The following is a 16,853-nucleotide window of genomic DNA, read 5'->3' as shown; positions in this document are numbered from 1 at the left end:
GTGTCAAATTGTATGAGATTTGCAGGTCTGTGTTTGCATCAGCCACAAAAGGCTCATTTGACCCTAGGCGTGACTGCACAGGTTTCCCCATAATGACTTGCAGTTATCTTATCACATGGTATAGCACAGCCAATTATGAGAGAAAATGATCATAGCCTGGATAAAAGCCGAGGCAGGGAATAAAGCAGCCATTTTAAAGTGATTGAAGATCTTGAGAACATCAGCAAAAAAAGATAGGAAGACAAAACTCTAAAACACTGGATTCATTCAAAAAGGGAGAAGAGAGATGGAAAAGGTGTCAGCAGCAGTGCTGGACTCCATGTGATTAATCGGTAATATAGTGTAGCTGGCATCTGTCCTGCTGGATCTGAATAACAATTACACATTTTTTCCTCATGAAGCACTCCTCCTCCCATCAAAGTTTTTATCCTTTGAATATATTGTAGTCATCATATTATATAGCACTGTGTACTTACAATTGCTCTTTTTGCCTTTCTACACTGTAAATTATTCCCTTTTTTTCTGCTCTATGTAGAAATAGGAAGTCTCTTGTCCCTGCATTTATCATTCCCTCTTCAACCTCTGACCCGGCTGCTCCCTCCTCCACCCGCCATATATACATACGCATACATTATACACTCATTATACAAATACATACCTTTCAGTTGCTTGACAACAATATCCCTGTCTTTCCTTCCATCGGTATCTTTTAAAACCGTCCTGTAGATTGGACCAAACCTTCCTTCACCCATCAACTTTAAGGGTTTACTGATCCTCTCACATGGGATCTCTAGTGTTAAAAGGCTGGGATCTCGTGTCCTCAGGACAGAGTCCAGTGATAGATCTTCTAAATTGATCACTGAATTCACTTTCCTGTGGCTCTCCTGGAAGTAATACTCTGCTGAAAATAAACATAACACCAGGAACTGTAAGAATACAATTACTGCCATGTATATAAAGCCAGATGACTCATTATAGGGAACTGTCAGCAGCTTTTTGTTGTATAATCCAAGAGCAGCATTTTGTAGGAGCTGAAATCCTGATTCCATTAATGTGTCATTTACTAGGCTGTGTGTTGTTTCAATAAAATCAATGTTTTATCAGCAGGAGATTATCACTACAGGATTAGGTGTCTCCAGCTTCCTAGTCATCTTTTCTGTGTGACCATGCCCCACCACTGATTTCTATCAATGTACAGTGTACATGGAAAGATGTCAATCGGTGTTGGGGGCGGGGTTATACAGAGCTCAACATTCAGAGCACTGCTAGATCTGCAGCAGAGAAAGCAGTGATTGTAAAACAACTGCTGCACTCCATAAGCTAAGTGTTACATCACTGGAATCTGTGTCTCTGCACCTACATCATACTGCTCTTAGATCATATAGGAAAAAAAACTTAACAGGTTCCCTTTAATTGTCCTTTTTAACACATTTTCCTAAAATTAAAATTGTATTTAAAAAAAAAAGTCACGTTTTTAATTTGTTATTTATGTCTGTCTTGCTGCAGTATTAAATGTAATAAGATAACAGCTCTGGATAACAAAAGGAATGCATCTACCAATACCCTCAGTACCATTTTAGCGCATTCTGAGTTTATAGGGGGGATCATTCATTAGGGCATTCATCTATTAACTTGTGCAAAGAGTGGTTTTGATGCTGTGCCGACTGCAACAAAATGCAACATATTCATATAGTCCAAACGACGCATGCGGAGGCATCCGCATACATCCGCACGGCCTGCGTACCCAATGTTAGAGATAGGCGGAGCTGAAGGAAGAGGTGTGGCAGTGGGCGGGGCTTAGCAGAGGAAGAAGGCTGCTGTCCGCGGCCCTGCCGGACGCAAGTGTGAAACCAGCCTTACATCGTTCCATGGTTCTGGTGATTGGTACTAATTGAGTGGTTTCCACTTGTTTTTTTGTTGCACTAGGGGAGGAATATACAACTCTTTTACAATATATTGATGTTTGGATTGCATTGACTATTATTTTAAATAAGCTATTATTTCTCTGAGGTGGATACATTATTACCTACGATATTGGCTCCACACAGAGCACAGGTGACATCTGTACTTCAATTCTGAAAATGTTACAGATTGCCCTACATCAAAGGAAGTGGAGTGGTGCAAATGCATCAAATAAGTGCTTGTAACCAGAGGAAAGCACCTGGAAATCATACACGAAAAAATCCCGAGTACACGGGGAAACTTCAGGAGAATCTCGTGTGGCAACGTAGAGAAATGAGGTGTCTTATCTTTTTATTATTACTATTTAAGACTCTGTTGTGGGTTCTTAAATAGAAAAATAGGGTCTTACATATTGAAGAACCTAAAGTTAAATTAGTGCACAGGCGGAGACATCCCCCCAATCTATGTGGCAGTGAATTGATGTAGGGGGCTATCTGTTAACGAAAACAGCGCCGTGCGGTGTCACGGCTGATACAGACTGACTGTAGAGCCAGAAATCCATGCTAAGCTGTGTTCTGGCTGAAGAGGGTCACCAGGAGAGACCTGTGGGGGACAGCTAAGCTTTGGAACAGGAACTGCTGGGAATCGATGAGGATAACTGGGTGAGTATCACTTCTTTTATTTTCTTGAAGCCCTTTAAAAAAATGTCTTCCTTCGAAAACTAAATAATTGGAAGTCCAATAAGTAAATGATCCATGATTTAGAAGATGTAGATTGGACGGTCAGGTTCTGTTGAACCTATAAAGTCTTAGTCAATAGTGTTATGATCAGTGTAATATAGTGCATCAAATCAGGGGTTTGATTGATAATTGGTGCAACCTCAGGGGCCCATGCGGTAAGGTGGACACTACCAACTCCAAAGCAGGTGGAATTGTGCATTACGGTGAGCTTTAGGACTATAAAGGGCCCATATATAATTTTTTACACAGGGGCTGTGTCCGCCAGTGTATAGAACCATCAAGGGTCCCAGCCAAATAAGGGGCTCACCATTCAAAAAAGTGCCACACAGCTACGACAAATTATGTCAATTCTGCCTGCCAACAAATGTCATTATTGGAACAAGTCCCCAAAGAGTTAAATTCCAAAATCAAAATTTGTTCTTGAAGGTGAAAAAAATGACAGCAGTTAAAGGGACACAGCACTTAAAACATCAGACTGCGAGGATAATAATATATGACAGATATTTGGACATTCTTTTGCCACATGTTTATTTAATTTTCTAAGCTTTACATTTACCTTTTGCTCTTTTTTTGCTTGATTTTAATCCTCGAAATCGTAGCCAAAGAATAATGGCAACTAGAATTAGAGTAACTCCTACGAGGAGGACAGGGATCACAATCACCTCATACTGATACGTCCGAACCTCTGTAAAAGAAAAATGAGCAATAAAATGGAATTCATTTTGCACAAGTGTATTCTCGAGTGCCTAGTATCAATCAGTACTTGCTGACAGTTTAGCCACTTGGCTAATTTGTCTTAAGTATCATCTTTAAATTAGTGTTTTATTGATCAAGTATCGATCAAGAAAATGTAACCGGCCAATTTCAATCAAATATCTCCGAAAGGTGAATTCCCATCTTTAAAGGGAACCTGTCATGTTCCCAAACACTATTAACCTGCAAATAAAGGATATTTCTGCAGTTTAATCGCATTACAAAGCAGTCCGGCCCCTGTACTGAAAGCACGGCTACTGGGAAAAAAAAACTTTACTCTTCCTGGGAGCCACACAGAAGTGTGCACGGAATGGCTACAGTCACCAATCAATACACAGCGTCACTCAACAAAAAAATGGATAGGCACATTCAAATATAAAAAAAAATCTTCAGACATTATTAAAGAAGCATAGAATTAAAACTTCACATTGGACTGATGAGGTAACAGAGGTGCTCTATCACTAAGGGAGCAATGGGCACCAGAAACGCAGCAGAGCGGTCTCTGTTGCCGCACCATTTCCATGGGGATTTTTAATTCTGTGCATAAAGTCTGAAGTCTTCAAGTCGCGGCCCTTTTTCATTTTTGCGTTTTCGTTTTTCACTCTCCTCCTTCCCTGAGCCATAACTTTTTTATTTTTCCGTCAATATGGTCATGTGAAGGCTTATTTTTTGCGGGACAAGTTATACTTTTGAAAGACACCATTAGTTTTACCATGTCTTTTACTAGAAAACGGGAAAAAAATTCCAAGTGCGGTGAAATTGCAAAAAAAGTGCAATCCCACACTTGTTTTTTGTTTGGCTTTTTTGCTAGGTTCACAAAATGCTAAAACTAACCTGACATTATGATTCTCTAGGTCATTACGAGTTCATAGACACCAAACATGACTAGGTTATTTTTTATCCAAGTGGTGAAAAAAAATTCGAAACTTTGCTTAAAAAAAAAAAAAAGTGCCATTTTCCGATACCCGTAGCGTCTCCATTTTTCGTGATCTGGGATCGGGTGAGGGCTTATTTTTTGCGTGCCGAGCTGATGTTTTTAATGATACCATTTTTGCGCAGATACGTTCTTTTGATCGCCCGTTATTGCATTTTAATGCAATGTCACGGCGACCAAAAAAACGTAATTCTGGCGTTTCGGATATTTTTCTCGCTACGCCATTTAGCGATCAGGTTAATGCTTTTTTTAATTGATAGATCGGGCGATTCTGAACGCGGCGATACCAAATATGTGTATGTTTGATTTTTTTATTGTTTTATTTAGGATGGGGCGAAAGGGGGGTGATTTAAACTTTTATATTTTTTATATTTTTTTCATATTTTTAAAAACATTTTTTTTTTACTTGTGCCATGCTTCAATAGCCTCCATGGGAGGCTAGAAGCTGGCATAGCCTGATCGGCTCTGCTACATAGCAGCGATCATCAGATCGCTGCTATGTAGCTGAAATGCAGGTGTGCTGTGAGCGCCGACCACAGGGTGGCGCTCACAGCAGGCCGGCATCAGTAACCATAGAGGTCTCAAGGACCTCTATGGTTACCTTCCTGATGCATCGCCGACCCCCGATCATGTGATAGGGGTCGGCGATGACGTCATTTCCGGCCGCCCGGCCGGATGCGGTAGTTAAATGCCGCTGTCTGTGTTTGACAGCAGCATTTAACAGATTAATAGCGGCGGGTGAATAGCGATTTCACCCACCGCTATTGCACGCACATGTCAGCTGTACAAAACAGCTGACATGTCGCGACTTTGATGCGGGCTCACCGCCGGAGCCCACATCAAAGGGGGATTCACGGCATGCGCAGTACATGTACGGCGCATGTCGTGAAAGGGTTAATATTTGGATGTGTCTATTTATTTTCTCTTTTTTCGTTGGACATTTCTGTTGGTCAGCAGTATCAGAATGGCACTCCTGAGGATACAGACAGGTGTTTCTTCAATGTTAGTACAATAAGATGGTTTTTCATTTTCTATACAACATAGTGACAATCAGTGTAAGCATTTGTACAGAGTGAACTGTCATATTAAAGTGCCGGGGTGTGCTGAGAGCTGCCACTCACTATTTACTGAATAGTGACTGTAGAAGCACTGGCACTCTTCTATAACTGAAAGTCAGTGGCTCCTGGGAGACATAAAGTTTGTTTTCTCCTGGTAGCCGCACTTTCTGAATGCCGATCAAACAGCTTTGTAATGCTATTAACCTACAAAATAGCCCTATATCTGCAGGTTAACAGCGTTCCATGGTGATAAATTCCATAATATATCTTTGTAGCAGTAAGATTACCTCCATAAGAGAGTAAGGCACAGAATGACTGTTACTGCTTCTAAGCTTCTGCTCTTCTGTCCACCGCCAGGAAATTTACCGTAAGAGGCAAGATGCTCAACACTACATAGCTGCTATACTGATTTTTTATGAAAATCAGATAGAGTTCAATGTAAACTCAATATTCGCTAAATGACCTTGGTTCTACTTACCGCAGAGCCGGTCAGTGCTACTGCAGTCCAGGAGAGTACGTGCAGGTAGTCGGACACGTTGGTCATCCATCATTAAATATTTGGGTTACTTCTCACAGTCTGTATAGGAAAACATAATGCACAGATTTAGCACCAGTTAAAGAATCATTATGATACACACAACATTGTTTGACTATTATTAGATTTGCTTCATTATGTATTTCCGGTAGTATAACTTAAAGCTCGTGGACTCCAATGCAATATCTCCAATAGGGCCATCAACTTGGTCTTCTAATATGGGCTTCAGGGAGCGGTGTCCCAGCTGGTGAGTCTGGTGGCAGATTTAACTTAACAGCCTGTCTCTATGATCAATTTGGCATATAGTCCAACGATTAGACATTTGTAATTTACATAATTTTTTTTTAGATGTACACTTGTCCAAAATTTTAAATGATACAAATAACAGTGCAAACATTTTTATTTCCACAATTTTGTATGAAACTTTTAACCAATGCAATTTGACAATTTAGTGTTGGCTAAATAATAACGGTGTGACTATGCTTCTTACAATAGTATTCCAAAAATCCATGGTAAAGGCTGCGATGATCATTCAAACGGTGGGGGAATTAGAATTTGGTAATGTCATTTTTGAATATTTTTAAAATGAACAATATATGAGCTTTCCCTAAATGTGAGACTGTTTTTTTCTAGCTGTAAAAGCTACTATAGTAAGCTATTTTTCTTTTTTGTTACGGGTTAGCATACTTATCCAAATCATGTTCTAAGTCAACCCTTATTCTAAGTAAATCTATAAATGGCTAAATATGCAAATTGCATACTTCCAGGATATTGTAATTGTAGACACTCAAACTTATGTGTGACTACTGTAGTTCTCACACAAAGCATGGCTGCTATAGTGAGGCAGGCACCTTGTGTACACAGCACCATATGCAAACACAGTGTGAGCAAAGGTTGCATTTCGTATGACAAATACATGCAGTTATGCACCATCTGACGCCATAACACACCATCAACATCTTTTTCAATTCGTCTTCTAGTTCTTAGATGGTGAACAGATTATTTTTTTGAGACATTGTGGGGGTCTCAGACCCAATGATCTACAGGGTATTAATGGTCTTTTTAGGTGAACCGGCAGCAGAATGTCTGTGTCTGCGGCTAGCTTTTCCATCCTCCTTCTGCCTCTCGTCTCCATAGAACATTATGAGCAGCAACCGTCGCCTTCTATCTCAGTCGTGGGACAATCTGTCTTCACTAAACACACATTTTACAGATTTTACTCATGAGTTAAGAGTAAAACATAAGCCCAGGAGAAGAAAAACAAAACAGATTTCTCTAATATAATTCATATTATAATAAGCAACTTTTTAATATATTTTATGTACTATTGATTTATGAAATAAAAATTAAAGCTATAGATACTATTTAACCCCGTAGCACACAATCACTTGTTTGCCAGGGCTTTAGTTCACATGTTTGCTGGGCTTCAGGAGCTGAGCTCTTTCCACATGCGGTAGATTTAAGGGAATCTGTCAGCAGGTTTTTGCTACCTCATCTGAGAATAGCATAATGTAGGTAAAGAGAAGCTGAATCCAACAATGTATCACTTAGATTACTGGGTGCAGCAGTTCTGACACAGTCAGAGCTGTTGGATTTAGAATGAAGCAGAGCTGAGCAAGCTAGCCCCGCCCACACCAGGCTGTGTATATACAAAGTTCATAGACAGTGAGGTGCTTATAACAGGAGGGGGCGTTGCTGGACTAGTGTAATTTCTTACTGCTAAATCCTTCACAGTTAGTAAACAAAGGTACGCACTTTGATAAGTGACACATCCCTGAATTTTGTGTTTCAGCCTCCATGTCATGCTGTCTTCAGATTACAGAGCAAAAACCTGCTAACGGATTCCATTTAAGGCTATATTAAACAGCCATTATCTGTGTCTAAAGGCAGCGGCTGGGCCTGAGCTCTGATCACTGCTGTTAATCATTTAAATGCCATTGTCTATCTCTGACAGTGAAATTTAAATGAAGCGGTTGTGCATCGGTTCCCATCCATCCCCACAATGCAATCAATGGATTACTAAGGTTGCTTGGGGCGTGCTGAATGCCTCCATCTTAGGTAATAAGAACAATCTTTATTTTTATATAGCGCTAACATATTCGGCAGCGCTTTACAGTTTGCACACATCATCATCACTGTCTAAATTCCCTATCAGTATGTCTTTGGAGTGTGGGAGGAAACCGGAGAACCCGGAGGAAACCCACGCAAACACGGAGAGAACATACAAACTCTTTGCAGATGTTGTCCTTGGGGGATTAGAACCCAGGACCCCAGCGCTGCAAGGCTGCAGTGCTATCCACTGAGCCACCGTGCTGCCCGTACTTCTATAAAGCTCAACCACAGGCTGAGTTTCATAGGAGTCCACAATTGGAGTATAAATTGACATAGGCCATGATAGACTGGGGTATAATCAAGTCTAGGCCACTTTAACCCCAGGTACAGTCTGGACTCAAGGTAAGCTATGGCTTGTTACAATGGGAGAGCTGTTGCCGACACAGCTAGATGTCACCAGCAACGGAGGTGAGTATAAGTCCTGTTATTTTACTGGGCGGAAACAGGGATACAGGATGCTTGTCCGAGTAGTACCCCTTTTAGGGGTTTAAAAAAGTTTTTACATTTTTAAAAAAAACAACAATATACAGTATATAAAGATCTGAATCTCCCACATTTCCCCATTAAAAATAAACAAACTAATAAAATAAAAAAATGAGTAAGTTTGGTATTATCCTCATATTACTGCCCTAAAGAACCATGTTTCCAGGTCATTTTTAACACATAATGAACACCATAAAAAATAACCCCCTCAAAAAAACAATAGAAAATTGTATTTTTTTCACCATTTCCTCGCATTTGGATTCTTTTCCAATGTTTTTAGTACTTACTATAGTAAATTGAATGGTGTCATTCCAAAAAATGAAAAGGTTACGACTCTTAGAAAAAGAGGAGGGAAAAATAAATATAAAAACATAAACTTGCTACAGAGGAGAAGGGTTAAAAGGTTTGTCCAAAACTAACAGTGAATTTCATATTATATGTCTAAATTTATTTCTGTGTCCACTGCATCTCTCGCTCAAATAAGACGTCATCAAAGAATGGTGATAAAAGCAGTGTGACAGATGCGCTGCCCCACAGCGCCGCCCCGATGGTGATTGAAACCACTCGTCATCAGGGGGTAATGCTGCTGTCACTCTCCCTGTTTCTATCACCACCCTTTAATGACGTCTCATTTCAGTGAACGAGGTAACTGGGACAGTAGTGTGACAGTGTGGACTGAAGATACGGGCCGGTGGGGACTGAAGATACGGGCCGGTGGGGACTGAAGATACGGGCCGGTGGGGTCTGAAGATACGGGCCGGTGGGGACTGAAGATACGGGCCGGTGGGGACTGAAGATACGGGCCGGTGGGGACTGAAGATACGGGCCGGTGGGGACTGAAGATACGGGCCGGTGGGGACTGAAGATACGGGCCGGTGGGGTCTGAAGATACGGGCCGGTGGGGACTGAAGATATGGGCCGGTGGGGACTGAAGATACGGGCCGGTGGGGACTGAAGATACGGGCCGGTGGGGACTGAAGATACGGGCCGGTGGGGACTGAAGATACGGGCCGGTGGGGACTGAAGATACGGACCGGTGGGGACTGAAGATACAGGCCAGTGGGGACTGAAGATACGGGCCGGTGGGGACTGAAGATACGGGCCGGTGGAGACTGAAGATACAGGCCGGTGGAGACTGAAGATACAGGCCGGTGGAGACTGAAGATACGGGCCGGTGGGGACTGAAGATACGGGCCGGTGGGGACTGAAGATATGGGCCGGTGGGGACAGAAGTGGCGTTATAGAAGGTGGTGGTGAAATAAGCTGTGATCAGTGACTGCAGTGCCGCCCCCTGATGACACTTTGCTTTAGGATGAAAATGAAGTAGTGGGAGTGACAGCAGCCCCAAACCACTGATGACATCCATTCTGAGAGTCCGCAGTGCATGCTGGCAGACCCAAATTAACTTTTATCAGAAGTAAGAGAAAAAAACAGGAAGTTAGAGTAGAGAAGGAACAATAGGAAATTTTTAGTTGATGTACATTAGAAAAGTGGTTAGATTATTTATGTAAATAGTTAGACACATACTGTAGTTGAAATTCACTGTTAGTTTCGGACAATCCCTTTAGGGGCTTAAAAAATAAAGCTGCTTTTTAAAAATAGAAGAAATGTAACAAGTAACATTATAACTACGGTTAGAAGACCTCGCCCACGTGTAATGATATCTCACTTGGAGCCATAAATTAAGAAGACTGTATAGGTGTGGACTCCTGACTAATGACTAGCCGGGCTCGTGTTACATTATAAACAGCTCATGTGTCCATGTGACCATTCAAGATGTAAGTCACCGTGTAGACAAGAACAGACAACAATCTAATAAGTCCTTCCATCACTGGTTATGTTTAATTCACTGCGTAGGTAGCGTGTCCAGGAGCCGATCAGTTTACACCATGTTACAAGGTTAATCAATCTAACTAGTTGCAATGTCATAGTTATCTATGTATGCTAATCCAATGGAAATCAGATTGGCTATTTTACATTTTATCCTTCTGTGATACATTTCTCATATTTAAATGTATGGAAGCCAATAAAGGAATAAAGGAAAAGTTCTTCTACCAACCGCCCCCGATGTAGCTGTTCAGGTGTCTTCGTCAATGAGCTCTCATAAATTATATCACAAATTATACATTTTATTTCTCTGATCTGATCAAATAACTCAGTGGGTTCCCTGAATACTTATTTACATTTATTATTTATGACTTTGCTCGTGTTTTTGAACTCCGCTGACCACACTATTTTGAGCTACAGAAACAGAAGAGCATGGCTGAGCTACTCGGTTTCAGTGACTTCCATACAAAAGAATGGGAGCTGTAGACACAGTGTAGCTCAGCCATATTTGTCTGTATCCATAGCCTAAACTTCTATGGTCTGCGCTTGGGCAGAGCTATTCCCTTCTCAGCACAAAGGCCCTATAGCTACATATACTGCTCATACCTCATCTACTACTGACAGTTACTTTCTCTGCTCACTGTTCATGTTAGTATTCTAGCATGTACCCATGTAAATGGTGACTCACAGATCAATACATAATATGGAGAAAGCAAAGTAAAAAATCTACCAAAAAATACAAATTTTTTATTAAAGAACAAATAAATGACCAATCTAGATCATGTACAAATAATTTTGATAAATACAAAGAATTGTTACATGGGTTCCTCAGGGGGCATGAGGAAGCGATACTATTTGAATGCAAAACGCGCGTCGGGGTACGTGGCCGAGGTCAAGGTGGGACAAATCACGGAGATGGGTAATTATTCCCTGCTTCTCTAAAATGATGTTTGTTTAGGAATGGTATGCACACAGAGTGATGTAGTGATGACTACAGTGGTGGTACTGTGTCTTGAAAAATATTCATGCACTTTATGCTAGTTTAATATACTTAAAGGCACATGCACCCAATATTGGGGAAATGAGATATTTTCATTTATATATATATATATATATATATATATATATTCTCACTTTTTCTGTTTGCAATTTTTCAGGATATCCTGACCATTTCTTTGGCCGTTTTTAACAACCATGGATTTAATCACTTATCCACTATGAAGGAACCCATGTAGCAATTGTTTGTATTTATCAGTATTATTTGTACATGATCTAGATTGGTCATTTATTTGTTCTTTGATACATTTTTTGGCATTTCTTTGTATATATTTGACTCTGCTTTCTCCATATTATATATATATATATATAAAGCAAGTGTGTACACCCAGATGACTGTCAGTCACTGATTGGACCACCCACTGATAGGATCACACACCAGACCAAAAATCTCAAAAAGAAGAGAGGTTTAAAGGGGTTTTCCCACACACAAATTTTATTTTAATCAGCATTTTAATTAATAGATCTTTGCATAATAATAAGTTCCACAATTGGATGTGTTTAAAAATAATGTCCCTGTGCTGAGATAATCTTATAAATGTGCCCCTGCTGTGTACTGTGTAATGGCTGTGTCTGACCATGCAGGGACATGATCTGATCATAGCACAGCTCCTGGGCAGGGGAGGAAGCAATGGAAAGTATACATACATTACAGCATACGATCACAGATGATACTTTCTTTGAGGTAAAACATTGTTTAAAAACAGGCATTGAACTGTTATACTTCACAAAAAGAATCAACTGTGATCCCGTGCTGTAATGTCTGTATACTCTTTTGCTTCCTACCTGCCCCTGAAGCTGTGGTATGATCAGATCATGTTCCTGCAAGATCAGACACAGCCATTACACAGTAAAGAGCAGGTTCACATTTATAAGATTATCTCAGTACAGGAACATTTTATTTAATACATCCAATTGTGGCACTTTTCTTCTTCCAAGATCTATTAATTGAAATGTACTTTGTGGGAAAACCCCTTTAAATGATTAAAACACAGGCCATATTGACTCTTTTCTCACTAAACTATATATCAATCTGCTCAGCTTGCTCAGCTCCATAACATTGTTCCTGTAGATAGGACTGCATTTTCATGGTGACATGTTCCCTTTAAACTCTAATTTAATAATCTAGAAAAACAAAACAATAATACAGCACTTGTTTCTACTCCAGGACTGCAACATTATGAGAAATGGTTGAAGACTGAATAAACACTAATTACATGTTACATCCTTATTAAACTTAATTACTGCTCAACTCCAATCCCCTGCTCTCTTCTATTCCAAACTCTCCTCCATAGAGTTGTTCATGCTGGGATCTTTATGACATTTGTGACAATCATATATAACGCTATTAAACATCTTCTTGGTATTTACATGTGACTGGTCCGCTGTCCAAAACGAGCACTTCTCACTGTTTCATGACCCTCTTATATTATAATACATTGTTGTGGGGACACGAGTGTCAGTGGGTGCTCTCGTCTTAAGAAAGACAGCCGGGCCAAGGAACGAGAGCACCCACCGACCCAGCAGTGAGATAAGATTAAATCTCATTGTTTGAGTATTTAATCAATCTGCATAGTTTTTTATTCACTGTTTGCAGATCAACAAGCTACATGGATTTATACAAGGGGTAATCAACATATTAGCAAACATAAATTGTTCAATGACCTACGTTCCTGTAGTCCAGGGATGGCAACACAATAATCAATTCCAGAGTCAACGTTTAGGCTCATATGAGCAATGTCTCTTGACCCACCGAAAAAAAAAAACACATCAAATCAAGTTTCAACGTTCACACTCATGTGAACAATAGTCTATGCCTCCTGGCTTAGTGAAAATATAAGTCTGGCATAATTAAAATGAAATGTTGTGGCTTCAAAATTGTTTTTTCTCATTCAATACTGAGGATTTGGGTTAGTCCGTTTTTAACGTACATGTTCTATCCATGGTTTTCATCAATGAAAAAAATGTGTTTTTCAATCTACAAAGCTGATCAGGTCTCTGTTTTTTTTCAAAATCACACAATTTGCAGCCCGTGTGCTGTCCGTGATTAACAATTGCAATTGATAGGAGAAGCTTTGTAATTTATCTATTTATTTTTCATAAATTAAAATGATTGATGGTAAAAGCTGACACACTGACTTTCAAACACTGATCAACTTCGGAACACTGATGACACTTCAGCCATTTTTTGTGTATGTGAGAATGAATGAGGCTTAATACTAATATTCTGGTTAAAATAAGCTAATAAATTGCTAATTATTAAGCCTTCAGGTTCAAACGTCTTTTCTCTATTTTAGTCAGGTGATATAAAAGGTGGCTGATAGATTAAAATGGTAAAGCCCCCGTCACACATAGCGAGATCGCTAGCGAGATCGCTGCTGAGTCACAAGTTTTTTGACGCAACAGCGACCTCAGTAGCGATCTCATTATGTGTGACACGTAGCAGCAACCAGGCCCCTGCTGTGAGATCGCTGGTCGTGTCGGAATGGCCTGGACCGTTTTTTGATCGTTGAGGTCCCGCTGGGTAGCACACATCGCTGTGTTTGACACCTTACCAACGACCTCGTTGACAGGACGTCCCATTGAATCGTCATGAAATAGCATCGTTGTACAGGTCGCTACAGGTCGCCGCATCGCTGCTGCGTCGTTGGGGAGATCTCACAGTTTGACATCTCACCAGCGACCACATAGCGACGCAGCAACGATCCCTGACAGGTCGTATCGTTGTCGGGATCGCTTAAGCGTCGCTATGTGTGACGGGGCCTTAAGAGGCATCTTTAGCTCCTGTCTTATCTCCATTTTCGCTCTGCCTCTTAGGTATTCAGAATACAAGCTAGCCTATAATAGCCAGCACTATGTTACTGTGATTTCTCCACCACACAAGAAATATATAGTATATTGGGCACACAGGTCCCATAGTTCAAGCTAGTCAAGACATTTAGGCTAAGTTCACATGATAAACAAAAACAATAATCAAAAAGCCCAGTTTACATATTAAGGCTGAGAGCATGGTAATGTCGAGCTCTCCCTATATATGATAATCGTATAGTTATTGCGGTGGAGTACTCCCAACAAAACTTTTTATTACATAGAAAAAGAGTAGCCCAAAGACCACCAAATAATGAAATAAATAACTACCTTTTATTAAATAGTCATACACAATCAAACAAGACATGATACATCAAGAAATAAAGGGGAAGGAGGAGACATGCAGAGAACCAAAAGGGAGACTGTGGGTCAAAAATAGGACTTGGGCAAGCAGAAAGGAGAAATAATTACAATATGGTGCTCAAAAGTCCAGACCGTTAAACAGCCTTCCTACGACCCCTGACACGCGTTTCGCATGCTCGGTTTATTCCCCTTTGATAAAGAGAGCATGCAAAATGCGCGTCAGGGGTTGCAGGAAGGCTGTTTAAATGTCTGGATCTATGATGGGTAAGTAGTTCTTCTATTTTAGTACTTTACATCTGGATGAAATATAGGTATACCGGATAACTATTTACAGCATCCACGTTAGTGCTATCTTTGTGCACCTTTGAGCACCTTATTGTGATTGTTTTTCCTTTCTGCTTGCCCAAGTCCAATTTTTGACCCACAGTCTCCCTTTTGGTTACCTGCATGTCTCCTTCTTCCCCTTTATTTGTTGATGTATCATGTCTTGTTTGATTGTGTCTGACTATTTATTAAAAGTTAATTATATATTTTATTATTTGGTGGTCATTGTGCTACTCTTTTTTTATATTATAAGTTCACATGATGAGTATTTGATGCTGCATATTTTCGCTGCCCAAAAGACGCCGCGTCTTACAGTCCCAAAAAAGGGGATGAGATTTAAAGAAATCACTTGCCCACTGTGTTATTTTTAATGTTGCATAAAGTGACCTGTGGTGCGTGGTTCAAATCCCCAACATGTCAATTTCTCTCATTGAGTTTTTTGCATTAATTTTCCCCACAGAATTGCATAAAATGGTAAAATCCATGTCCACTGTGGAAAAGCGTTAAAACCCATGTTTAGCTGACTGTATCAAGAAAGTTTTGTCAAAGCCAAGTACCAGGAAGTATCAAAAACAAAGCAGCTTTATCTAAAACATGACATTCCAAGAAGAGATTAAACAAAAATGCAATATCAAAACCACAATAAAAACACAAGTAAAAAAACATACACAAGAGTAATGAAAAAATGCAAGAGACCTAATTTACTTCAGGGTATGTTTCCACATTCCGTAAAGACAGTGCTTTGAGTTTGGACGCAGCAGATACCCTCTCAGTCCACATGCGGAATCACCGCATCCTATACATTGGACGGTGCTAAAGACGCACGTCATGTGCGTATACGCAGATCTGCCACCTGCGTCTTTGAACGCATAGTGGAGATGGGATTTCATAAAATCCCCTCCACTATGCTGTAACATCTGGCCGCTGCGGATTGGATGCTCCGGCTGTACACAGCATCCAATCTCCAGCAAATATTGAAAGTGGAAATATACCCTTATAGGTGTAGAAATGCTGCAGGAAAAGTGGAACATCAAAAACTCACAAAATACTCACGGTGGGAATGTAGCCTATAAGAAAGTCTTTCTAGAAATCAGTTCTCCTGCTTGTCCTCGATGTCCTACTTAGGAAAGAACAGTGATGTATTGGACCTATAAGAAGGCATATACAAGCCAGGACCTTATTCACACTGTAGATTTTGGACAAAGGAAAGAATGCTTGATGACTTTGGGGTTGATTGAAAGCTATTTAACATTTTTGCTGCAATTGATATCTGTTGGCAATGCACTAGGATTGCAGATCTCTGCAAAGGCAGTGTCAAGGAAGTCACAAAAGTAGGCTGGGTCAGTGATCAGGTGCCGTGAGACTGCAGTTTCTTTCAACCATTGAGAGGCACCTTCAAAAAGTTATTCATAAAATATGCTCACCCATGCAATACATGATGATAGATGATTGTATCATATCTGAAAAGCCTGTGAATTTATTTCAAATGTTCACATACAGTATATTAGTATTTCAGACACCATTAGTATAGATACTAATATAGATGGCAAGTTCTGATCGTAAAGTTTAAGCTATCCCTTACCCTATACTCTTAGGCCGGGTGCCCACGTTCCGGAAGTAGCAGCCCTTTGGATGTAGTGCATGTTCGCTGCATCCAAAGCGCTGCCTTGTATTGAACGCAGGTAAATCAACATGTGATCACTGAACCGTGCGGATTCATGGCGTCCAGTACATTCTATTGATGTAATTTCTCTTCTTGAGACTAGTGTCTCTGCGAGAGGAATTGACATGCTGCGGTCTGGAAAGAAGCGCCATATGTCCGTCTCTGCGGGTACTTGTGGACGCATAGTGGATTTCTTGAAATCCCATCCACTATGCTGTAACATCTGGCCGCTGCGGGTTTGACGGTACATAAATACGCAGCATCAAACCTGCAGCAATTACTGATTGTGGGCACA

The 16,853-nt window shown here is 40.4% G+C and overlaps 1 protein-coding gene across 2 annotated transcripts in view; it reads right to left on the bottom strand.

The window, feature by feature from the left end:
* The window catches only part of STYK1 (serine/threonine/tyrosine kinase 1), a 54,360-nt gene that overhangs the window by 23,794 nt on the left and 13,713 nt on the right, over nt 1-16,853 (bottom strand). The window contains exons 2-4 of one of the 2 annotated variants that reach the window (XM_069753648.1): nt 5,866-5,964; nt 3,199-3,327; nt 659-901 (exon numbers count right to left, since the gene is read on the bottom strand). In XM_069753648.1, coding sequence (XP_069609749.1) covers nt 659-901; nt 3,199-3,327; nt 5,866-5,938 — 445 coding nt within the window. In that variant the 5' untranslated portion in view covers nt 5,939-5,964. The remainder of the gene's footprint in view (nt 1-658; nt 902-3,198; nt 3,328-5,865; nt 5,965-16,853) is intronic. The other variant, XM_069753649.1, reaches the window with a different exon arrangement.

This window comes from Ranitomeya imitator, chromosome 2, assembly GCF_032444005.1.
Source record: "Ranitomeya imitator isolate aRanImi1 chromosome 2, aRanImi1.pri, whole genome shotgun sequence".
Lineage (NCBI taxonomy): Eukaryota > Metazoa > Chordata > Amphibia > Anura > Dendrobatidae > Ranitomeya > Ranitomeya imitator.
The sequence above is the reverse complement of the archived record's forward strand: the minus strand, read 5'-3'. Positions and strand labels throughout refer to the sequence as shown.